Source organism: Anabas testudineus, chromosome 14 (assembly GCF_900324465.2).
Source record: "Anabas testudineus chromosome 14, fAnaTes1.2, whole genome shotgun sequence".
NCBI classification, from domain to species: Eukaryota; Metazoa; Chordata; class Actinopteri; order Anabantiformes; family Anabantidae; genus Anabas; species Anabas testudineus.
In genome coordinates, this window is record NC_046623.1 from 5,333,550 (window position 1) to 5,344,299 (window position 10,750).

At 41.4% G+C, this 10,750-nt stretch overlaps 2 protein-coding genes across 4 annotated transcripts in view; one reads left to right on the forward strand and one right to left on the reverse strand.

Annotated features, from left to right (window-relative positions):
* The window catches only part of LOC113169136 (transmembrane protein 211), a 74,823-nt gene extending 68,302 nt beyond the window's left edge, over positions 1–6,521 (forward strand). The window contains exon 3 of the mRNA XM_026370307.1: positions 4,133–6,521. Within this exon, the coding sequence (XP_026226092.1) occupies positions 4,133–4,359 (227 nt within the window). The 3' untranslated portion in view covers positions 4,360–6,521. The remainder of the gene's footprint in view (positions 1–4,132) is intronic.
* Positions 6,522–6,558: 37 nt separating this feature from the next.
* Positions 6,559–10,446, reverse strand: LOC113170525 (spermatogenesis-associated protein 22). Of its 3 annotated transcripts, none has more exons than XM_026372643.1 (8): positions 10,395–10,446; positions 9,989–10,042; positions 9,741–9,875; positions 8,393–8,582; positions 7,740–8,097; positions 7,555–7,621; positions 7,315–7,412; positions 6,559–7,057 (listed from the first exon to the last, which is right to left on the reverse strand). In XM_026372643.1, the coding sequence occupies exons 2-8, from the start codon at positions 10,026–10,028 to the stop codon at positions 6,866–6,868; spliced, it is 1,080 nt and encodes a 359-aa protein (XP_026228428.1). In that variant the 5' UTR covers positions 10,029–10,042; positions 10,395–10,446; the 3' UTR covers positions 6,559–6,865. The 3 variants fall into 3 exon arrangements, with proteins under 3 accessions (XP_026228428.1, XP_026228426.1, XP_026228427.1); XM_026372641.1 differs by having other exon boundaries at positions 7,498–7,621; XM_026372642.1 differs by lacking the exon at positions 10,395–10,446 and adding an exon at positions 10,218–10,344 and having other exon boundaries at positions 7,498–7,621.
* Between the last annotated feature and the right edge of the window lie 304 nt (positions 10,447–10,750).

Genomic DNA, 10,750 nt, shown 5'->3' on the forward strand with positions numbered 1-10,750 from the left:
ATAAAGTGGGGGGACAAGATGACGCGCTAGAAGAACAGCGGTTCTGATGTATAGCTTTGGGCCTGCGTCTGTAACTAAGCGATACTACTTCAGCTGTTTCCAGCATGTTTCCTGTCACAGCATTACATCAATAACCAGCACGGCCGGGGACGTAAACAGATCAGCGTTGTGTTGGCAAATCAGGATTTATTAGTGGGATTTTGTTGTTGTTTCACGTTCGTCTGCAGCCTTAACTGGAAAAAAAAGGGCAGGCTCCAGCCTTGGCAGTGAGATCTCCTCTGGCTTGTGTGGCGATGCCATCGATACAGCAGGTGAGGTAATGTGACATCAAACAGGCCTGTGGTTAGGGAAGACCACAGAGTAGTCCGAGTGCTCTTTCATGTGTCTTTGAAGTAAATAAGAGCAGCAGATAATGTCCCATAAGAAGTTTCTCTCAGGAGTCACAGTGAGAGGCGGCTGCTGGTGACGCCGACGACACAAGCAACACCCAAGGGTCCAGTGTGGTTGTGCGCTTCTTCTTCTATGGATTTCGTGTTTACACGTCTGATTTTTCTCATCCCAGTGGAGCTGGTGGTCTCCACCTGACTGTCTGGCTTGTAGGTCAGAGAAGATAAGCAGGACATTAGTCTTCTTTAATATATTCCAGCTCCCTCTTGCTGGCTGCAAAGCTTGAATGGACAATGTATTGTATAACCTGTCCTGTCTTATTTTTCAGTGTCACCCGGATTTCTCATTATAAAACACATTCGTGTGCTTGTCGTCTGAAGAGGAACACACATATCAGCGAGCTAAGCCAGTGCACGACTGCACTACTCCCCCCTCATCCTCGCAAAAGTTTAACAGCACTCCTCTTCGGCACAAGGCTACTGTATAGCAGGTTTTACTGTGTACTAGTCTCTATTCCAGACAGGCGTCTCTCTGTCTGGGCTTGGGTAACAATAATCAGTGCACTTAATATATTTTATGTAACTGTTTGCCAGAGGGAGCAAACAGACAGATGACGCCATAGCAAAACAGGGATTAAAGAGCGCAGAGTCTACAGTACGAGAGCCTCCCATTTCCTATTGGATTTAATTCAACCCTTCCCATCGCTAACAGAGTTATAACAGTCAGCACAGGGCGACAATAGAGTTTGAACCACAGCAGAGGTCTTGGCTTTGTAATGAAAGAGGCTCAAAGCTCACCGAATTGAATTTGTAATATCTTGGGAAGACTAAAATTGGAGAATAGATACAAGGTGTATGAACGTCGGAGACTGCAGTATATTGAATTTCTGACACTCGATTCCAGACTTAGTGTATTTCTACAGGCATTCGTACTGAGATACGACACGAGTGGTCCCGTGATTTCTGTGTTTCTGTGCGAGATGCCTCTCGATGAAATTGATTCAGTGTCACGCTTGGACGACAGGTTATCACACACCTTCCTGCCCCCCGAACTCATTCAATCTCTTTCACTCTGACTGCATGTGAACCCGTTTCTCTGGAAGCAGCCTTTCTTTTCTGAGAAAGAGATTCAAGGGTAATTTAGTCCATTTCGTTACATTGAATATTGGTGTATATTAATATATATGTTAGGGTAATATAGAGTCGTAAAATGCTTTCTCCTCGGTTTTTACTTCATTTTGTTTCTGCATACACACACACACACACACACACACACACAAACTTTGTGTGTATTTGCTGTTCATTAACGAGCACAAAGGCCTCTGTAGCCTTGCAGCTACCTGTGAAAACTCTGGCTGTTCTGTCTTTCCGAATCAATATTTCACTCTCTCAGTCTGAAGTCTGTGAGCACTTCAAGGCTTTTGAAAAGTTTATTCAAACGTATTGTCCACCATAACAAATGCACAGGGAAATTCAAGGACTTTTTGCAGGATTAGCAAAATTACGAATGAAAAAGTAATTTGAGATGCTCAACACAAAACAATAACTGGACAGAACTATGATTTCTTAGTATATTTACCTTTAGATTTCTGTTTCTTTTCAGGTTGAAATGTTAACAGACAAAAAAAAAAAGTAGTATGTTTGAAATCTATCATTTGTCAGCGCTTTATTATGTTAGACAGTGATGTCAACAACACAAGAGAACATTTGCTATGTTCACATGTATATTGCTCTACAACACTGGTCGTACAAGTCATGATCACTCTCGGACTGCAGCCTCGCTGCCGGGCGTTTGGTGTCATGTCAGCCTCTTTCATCATACTGCCCATTCCTCGTAGGATTAGACCACCAGGCCATGTAAGACCCAGTAGAAATTAAGTTTGTCCACGCTGCTGTGGATACTAGACTCCTGTTTCATGGGAAATAGATCTGGAGGATTTTTAATACCCAAATTCATTTGGCAAAACTGAAATACGGCAACGTGTTTGCATTTGCTTTTATATGTTTATTAATTAATGTCATAATGTGCTCACTAACTGATTGAATGCTGTATGCTGTAATCTCACATGCAGCCCCTCAGCAATTCATTATCCTTATCGACTGTACCCTTGCAACGTTGCCTGACTCGCCAACGACATGGAGGCAACTTGTAGTGTTAGGACTTGCGTGACATCACTTGATGCGGCTCCCTCTGGCGCTGCAGAACAGCTTATTTCACATATGCACATGTAAAACTGGTGGAGTTCTCCTTTTCAGACGCGTGAATGTACTTTGGTTTGGTTTCATCCTTCACAGATGTGTAGATAGAAATTCATCTATTTCAATATGAGGCTGATTTTACAGTTTTTCTACACTTCACCTCTCATTAAATGCTTGCAGAGATTCAGTCTGCCGGAGCTGCAGCTTATCTGATCCAGACAACTGCCCTGAATATCCTCCTGGTCTGATCTGGCCGTCAGCCAGCTTACCTGACACTTGTTAGTGACTGGTGTCTGGATTTCCTTCCTGTATTTATTATTTGGAGTTATGCTGTGCCGTTCATCATTTATCCACTCTAGGTGTGTGCCCAAGTTCGCTATAAGTGCCATTAAGTCAGCGTTGGAGAGAAGTGGCCTTGTGCTGTGTGCGTGCGCCTGTGTCTTTGTGTTTCTTCCACAAAAGCGAAGGATGGCTTGATAAAGAAGGTCATTAAAGTGTCATTAGGCAGTGAGCTTTGAGGTGCCGGGTCCCTGAAGATAAAACATGGGGCTACTTTATGAACTGGGAGAGCACGGGCACAGCGTTGGGATATGCAAGGCTGAGATAAACCGCGCCGAGAGAGAAGAGAACCACTCAACAGGCCTCTCTCCTTGACCCATTCATGCATCTTTCTTTGTTTCTTTCCCATCATTCTGTTTTTCTCCACTTAACAAAGTGTCTCCAGCGTACAAGTAAAACGTCAGTGAAAGCTTCCTTCTTCTTTATCCTTGTTCGATTAGCAGAATTCTTCTCTGCCCACACAAACCATTGATTCAGCACTTACTGCGCCGTATACGGATGCTGTCCATGAAGCTGCTGCCCTTGAATAATAAAAGATATGTTTGTTGTGTTTACTAGAGTGATACTCACTATTTCAAGTTCAAGCTTCTCCAGTGACCTCAGCTCTCCAAAGCTAGAGCAGCTATGACACCCTGGCATTGTAACAGAAATCCAGCCGGCACTCGGAATGACTAAGAGCAGCACTGATAGCCTGTAGCGCAGTCGATAACTGCTTGGCAGCACGATGTGGGAGACTTGACTCAATTTGTAAAAGTGAGCCACTCTCTGGCTGGAGTCGGTGCTGAGGATGGTGTCTGACGAAGCAGTGCAGCTTCTTTTTATGAAGCCTTGCACTTTTCAAATGAGGGTGGATGCAAAGAGACGTGAATCATTTCGTATTAGAGGGTTCTGTCGATTAAAGGTCGTCTAATACATTAAAAGCTTTGTTCTGCAGCTGATGATTTATATTTATGTTTGTAACACAGGGCAATCAGAAGTCTGAGTGCAAATGGATGCATGTGAGCACTGATTAAATATCCTGATTACACGCTGGACTTGAACTTTTTCTGCAAAACCTCTACTGCCACCAAGAGGCTGTCAACTGGTGCATAGGTTCAGGAAACACGTCTACAGCAGCCATTAGGATGAGAAACGCTTGGTTTACTCAAATGACAAAAAAACTAGTAAAAGAATAGTGTAACTAACTCATTCTGTCTTTTCCTCTGCAGTGTTCATCATGGCTGCTGGACTGCTGGTCTACCCCTTCGGCCTAAACTCCTCACTGGTCAGGTCCTTCTGCGGTGACTCTGACATCTACTACGCTGGAGAGTGCCAGATCGGCTGGGGCTACATGTTGGCGATTGTTGGCGTCATGCTCACCGTCTTCTTGCCATTTTTTGCCAAATATGCACCAAAGGAGCAGCTCTCCCCCACCCCTCTGCCCACACTGTTATAGTGCACTGAAGTGAAGTTGTTTTTTTCCCCCCTCCTGGCCAGAGAGGCACCTGCATCCCGGCTTTAAGAGTGATGCAGTTTTGGGAAGCCCCACTAAGTGATAACTGAAGCTGACGCCCAGCAACAAACACCCGGTCTTCCTGGATCTGTTATGTAATTAGTTCAAATTCAGTTTATTTAAGTCTGAGTGTTTTGTGTTACAATAAAACTCTGTGGTTATGCTGTACGTCTGTCGTGGGAGTTCGACAGTTCATCGTGTCACAGTCAGAAGATTCAAGCACTAATCGAACGATTTTACATGATTTAGGTGAATGACCACAAACATAGCGTGCAGTACTTGCTGAAGCTTTTAGTATTCTTTCTTTCTTATTTTGTGGAAACATACAGTGTGTAACATTCCAAATAAAAAAGACATGAAGAGAGTGGACACATGCAGTTACTGTATGTGGCGGTATGTTTTCGACCAATGGATGGTTTTGAAGAACATTAGACTCAAAGAGAGACTTTTTAATTGGTCGAAGTGCATCTCAAGGACTTGCATCTAGCAGCCGATGTATTTTGTGCTGAGGGGTTCGGACTGTACATATAGTTTGAAAATGACACAACAGGAAACTCTTGGACGGATCTTTGCTCTTCAGACTTTTTCTGTCTCCCAGCCTTGTGACCAGGCAGTGAACCGATAGGAATCGAGATGGTGTTTTAGCTTTCAGCAACAGTGCTTTCAGTAACTGTCACAGCGAAAATGGCAGTAAACGCACCGTCAGATCTACCGAGAGAATACATGAAAATAACAAGGGACTGAAATATAATATGTAGTGGATTCAGAGCAGTCTTGTCAAAAACTTTATGTTGGGATACTGCATCGTTTTGTTAAGCTTTTCCCCAGTTTGTGTAACATAACCCGCTTGTTAAACATAGTTTTATTTTCAGTCTACAACACACAATTCTAAACACTCTAATTCAGGAAAAGAAATGATGGCAAAAGGCAGGGAGATGTAGGAATATAGTCCCAAAAGGCATGATAAGATGGGCTTTGTTAATGGTAGATCAGTCGATCTAGAGTTTAAATGTGATCTGACCAACTTGTGCCTTTCAACATAACCAAGACAAGCGTTTAATACAACTATCAGGTTACCATCTTTCTCTGCTGAAAAACTGTGTGCATTTTTTCCTGTTATATTTTCCACTCAGTGGTAAGTGGGTGTCTCCTGTACTTGATGCAGTATGATCTCATTAGCTAGAGAAGATGTGCAGGAGGAACAAAAGCTGATGTCTTCTAATTCTTGGAGGTAATAAAAAAAGAAAGTGTGTTCAATTATGCCCGAGACATTGGTTGGAATTATCTAGGAGAGTTGAATCACTTGAACCGCTATATTAAAAGGTTGTGACATGGAGCCAACAGATGAATTCATGGCATCCTTGACTTATGTGATTTGAAATTTGAGTGGTCGTGACAGGAGCTGTACAAATTATACTTTTATCTGTGCTGAGCTGACACATTATTCACATTGTGTGTAAAACGTGGCTTACAATAATTCCTCCTCAAATAAGCTCATGTGTTGGTGTGTCTTTGTCAACCCGCGTCTCCTTTTGAGTGCTGGCATGTTCCAAGGACAAAATGTCGACTTCTCCACCTACTGTCCCTGTACACTGCCAATCTCGTCAAGATGGACTCCCTTTTTCTAGTGGCTGTTTATGTACGTATTAGTGTTTACTAATGGTTTGGAGTATGCTTATAGGTTAAATTTCTACTTTCAAAATTTGGGTTCCCATGATGACATTCCTGACATTTAGAAATTTACTGTGATTCTGTTGCCATATTTGAAAGAAGGTCAGGAGACAAGTGTTGGTATTGTATTGGACCTCATACTGTGTTTGACTGTGGGAATGACTGGCGTGACTGACCTGGACTTATTCCCCCGTTCGTTGATCCATTGTGTGTAAAGTCTCAGCACTGGTGAAACTGTTTGGATAGAGTAGAATTATTGTTTTTTCCAATGTGAATTTGACTGTAAATAAACTAACTGTACTTGGTATCATGTTATTCTTAACTGCTCCATTTTTAAAAGATATATTTTGAGATATTCCCTCCTCGTGTTTGCTTTACCTGCATTAACCTCTAAACAATGTTTGCTGTTATGTGAACCCTCTTTGTAATAAAAATATTTTAGAACAAAAAGAGAGACTTTACTTTCCATTAAATATTTTAATAAATAACTCACTATATACAAAATATATTTGTATATACAGAAACATCTATACCGGTACATGCAGGTAAATATCAACTGTTAAATAGATCAGGAACATTTTCTTTGTATACGATAAAGTCAACAGCACCATTTACAGGTCAAAAACATTAATATATTAAAACGAAACTACTTTGAACTACATATATCAAGAGGTATCTGTGAGTTTAATGCAGTAAGCTTGGCTCTCGTGTACCCTCATTAAATTCTAGTCTACTTTCTTCATCTCAGTCTTGTATGGCTGAACAAACTTTCTGATGCTCAGACTTCACTGAATGATTTGACTAATGCCCTCATCTCTGCATCGCAGGCTTTGACTGCCTCCTGGGCATTCCTAAGCTCTGAGGGAAGGCTGGACCTCACGGACACACACACCAGGACATCTCTATTGCGATCATAGTTACCCACACAGCGATGTACTTGACCACGGATGAGACGGGGCAGTTCCTGCTCCTATTGGATAAGAGGCATAGATTGCAACTGAAATATCATTACATAAATACTCAATTGCCAGTTTCATATGCATATCTAACAAGTACAGGCTAACACAAGAGTTAATCCTTTCTTTGTGTACATTATATTTAACAGACTCTTGCTGAGCTATTACTGAGCAGAGTCAAAGTAAGTTAATGTGTAAAACGTCTAGTATATGCCTCTGATAAACTCAGGGCACACCAGAATTGTCGTTTTACAAGGTGTTTTAGTCTCACATTTTCATAGAAGACACACTGCACAACCTCCTTTCCATCTCTCATGAGGAAGTTCTTTGCTCCATGGTGACCCAGTGTGACTGCAGAGTCAAGAGTAGCTGAGGGAAATGTACAGTTGGTCAGATGTGTATAAAATGATAAAGAGTACATAAACAAGACAGCAGAAGCTCCTAATCAACTCACCAAATATTTCAAATAAGTATGGCACTTTGTCTTTAAACTGGCTCCAGTGTCTCATACCATCAATAACTGAAGTCAGGATCCTCAGTGCGTTCTCAATGGCTGGTTTCATTGGAAATGTTTCCTTCTAAGAACAAATGCAAATACTGCATCACTACAAATACTGTGAAAAATGTATATATTTTAAAATCATCACCATCATCATCATCATCATAGATCATGTATTTTCCATATGTATTTCCCACCTGACTTTGAGTTAATTGCACAGTCTTTGGTTGACTTAAGCTCCCTTTTCCATCAAAAGTAGATGTCTGTGACCCAAAGCTGTTGGTAAATTTCCAGGAGTTGTTTTGTGGCTGCTTTGCATCAGCAGAGGGCCTGCTGGACAGTGGAAGAGGACCAGATGGAGGTCTGGATTGCTGAAAATAGTGATGTGTGGGATTTGGTGGTCTGTAAGATGACTGCTGAGAGCCAGAATGCAGTGGTGGCTTGCTCTGTTCACTCTCACTGCTGCGAGAAGTTTGATATTTGCTCTGCATGGAATAAACAATGGAACTGGAAGCCTGCTCTCTGACCTGGTTGCTGGTCTGGCCCATCTTAGAGCTGAAACAAACAAAGAAAAAAACCCTCCTTTTTAATTCACACAAATTACAAGACAACACATGCAGCAACACCTGTCACATGTTTCTCATTTTAATTTCTGTAGTATATGGTGTTTAGCTCTCTTCCCAAAGAAATCCCAAACCTTACTGTTGAAAAAAAAAAAAGTGTCCCCCCATATTGTTTTGGACAGATGACTACTTCTTTACTACTTACATAGCTTCTTTCATTGTTCATGTATAACAAATGGATTAAACGAGACTAACATGTACTAATGACAGAAGTCAATAAAACATACTTTTTCCTTTCCACTTTGTATGGATGTGGCATAGGTGAGTAGGCTCTCATTGTAGGAGCAGGTCCTGGAGCAGGTCTGTTGCTGCCATACGACTGAAACTGAGCAGATTGTGGGATACTCTGTCTGTTCCACTGGTGGCATTGGGGAGCAGTAGAAGCTGGGCCTGAGGCCTGGTAACACCCAGAGGTACCTAAGTAAAGTATATTTGGAAAGGAAAATCATATGCCAGGCTCCACTATCTAAAGCTATCTAAAGCTAATTATTATTCAAGGGGATGCGATTTACAGTGAAATATGTAAAATTATGTCAAATGATTCAACAGGGGATTGTGACTTTGAGCAGTTAGGCATTCAATTTCCCCATTGTGGGACTAATAAAGGTTTTCTTATCTTATCTTATCTTATTGAATAAGTGGAGTGACTGTGGCTTAGAAGATAAAGTGTGTTGTCCACTGCTTGTCCATCTCCTTTCCACATTTCAAATTGTTCTTGAACAAAACACTGAACTTCTAGCTGCTCCTGATGGTCTACTTTGCCAAAGTAGTTAATTGCTTTGGATAAGAGTGTCTACAAGAAAATGATTTTAAAAAGATAATTATATGTCCCGTAGAGGTTATAATACTTGCGGTTACATAGAGCTTTCTTAAAAAGATAGAAATAAACATCTAGAACCTACCAAAGTGTTGTTTAAGACTGATTCAATGTGCGTATCTACACTGCCCATCCAAAAAACACAGGTCACACAATCTAAAGTTTCGTTGGGCCGCTAGCTTTGATCACAGCATGCATTCGCTGTGGCATTGATTCATTGAGTTTCTGCAATGTCACAACATTTACTGTATCCCCGTCCAGAGTAGCATTCCTTTTTATCCAAGATCTTGTATGATTGGAGAGTCGGACTGCAGCACATCCCAAGATTCTCAAAAATAACCTGGTCATTCAGTATATTCAGGTAGTCAGCTGACCTCATCCTTTGGGCACATAACAGAGCTGAACCTAGACCTCACCAACTGCAGCAACCCCAGATCATAGCACTGCCCCCACAGGCTTGTATGGTAGACACTAGGTCTAACATATAACTTACATCTTTTCCATGACCACAGGATGTGTCATCAGACATGGTTGTGTAAGAACTGAGAAGCTACTCACTGCATCGTTAGGGTTAAATCATTTGTTACAGCTGAAACATAATCATCCATGCAGTAATTATCCAATAGGAGGCTCTTATCCATTTGCTTAGTTAACTCAAGGTGATGACCTTTTTTGGACGGGCAGGGGATTTTTCTGTGGGTGTACTGCCATCTAGTGTCTAATATACAGTAAGAGTACAGCTGAACTGAATGCTCCACCTGGCTTGTTTTGAGGTGTAGCTGAACTGGTGCTCAGGTATTCAGTGTGGGAAAAGAATTCATTTTCAGAGGGAGCAGATGTCAAAGGAACTCTGTTTCTTTTCCTCTGGTTAAATAGCGGCACAGACAGGCAGCCTGATGGAGACAGCAGAGGAAACATAACTGGACTTGCTCATGCTAATAAAAATGGTAAAATGATTATGATAATACAGTATTGTCAGATAGTGAAACAAATCATTTTTACAAACCTGCTGTTGATCTGGCTGGTTGGTTTTCCTGTCTCTGCATCGTAGCAACGTTAGCTTAATGAAGAGATGTCGCACAAAACAGAAAAAGACTTTTTAACTTATAATGCCTGATAAAAATTAAAGTGTTAGGTTAAAAAAGGTTCAGCTATGTTGGAAAGAACTGACCAGTTAAGCCTAGTTATGCATTGTTTTGTATGTGGTTAGTGTAAAAACAAGTAAGCTAACTAACAAGTTAGGGTACTTAACAGGCGTTAGCTTGTGAGGCAGCTTGTCTGGCTGCCTAGCTCTAAGACCACCCTGACATTACAGCTGGTTGGTATTTTTACTTTTAACACCAGTACTTAACCAATTTCTTTTACGAGGCCACCTTTGTTAGTGAAAGCCAGCTAAAGTTACAACACACTACCAGATGTCTCGTCCCGTTCAGCACCTCGACAAGTGACGCGCCAAAAACTCCAAGTCAGGGTTGACGGGTGCTGCCTTCACGGTTCCGCGGTAAGTTTGGAGATTCAAAAGCAACACACAGGAGACTCCAGTACTTTATTTATAATGGATATAATAGTTTTCTTCTGTGACCCAATGGCCAGTTTGTGGTGGGTATTTCAGAATGGAGAATATTTGTGAGGCACATGTCCATTCTATTTTATGCATAATATTTTTTGCATAATTATGGTGGTATGACTTCACAGCGTTTGCAGTAATTACTGTGTAAGCAGGCAGATCTAATATTTTCATATCAGCATTATGGGAAAACATGAATTA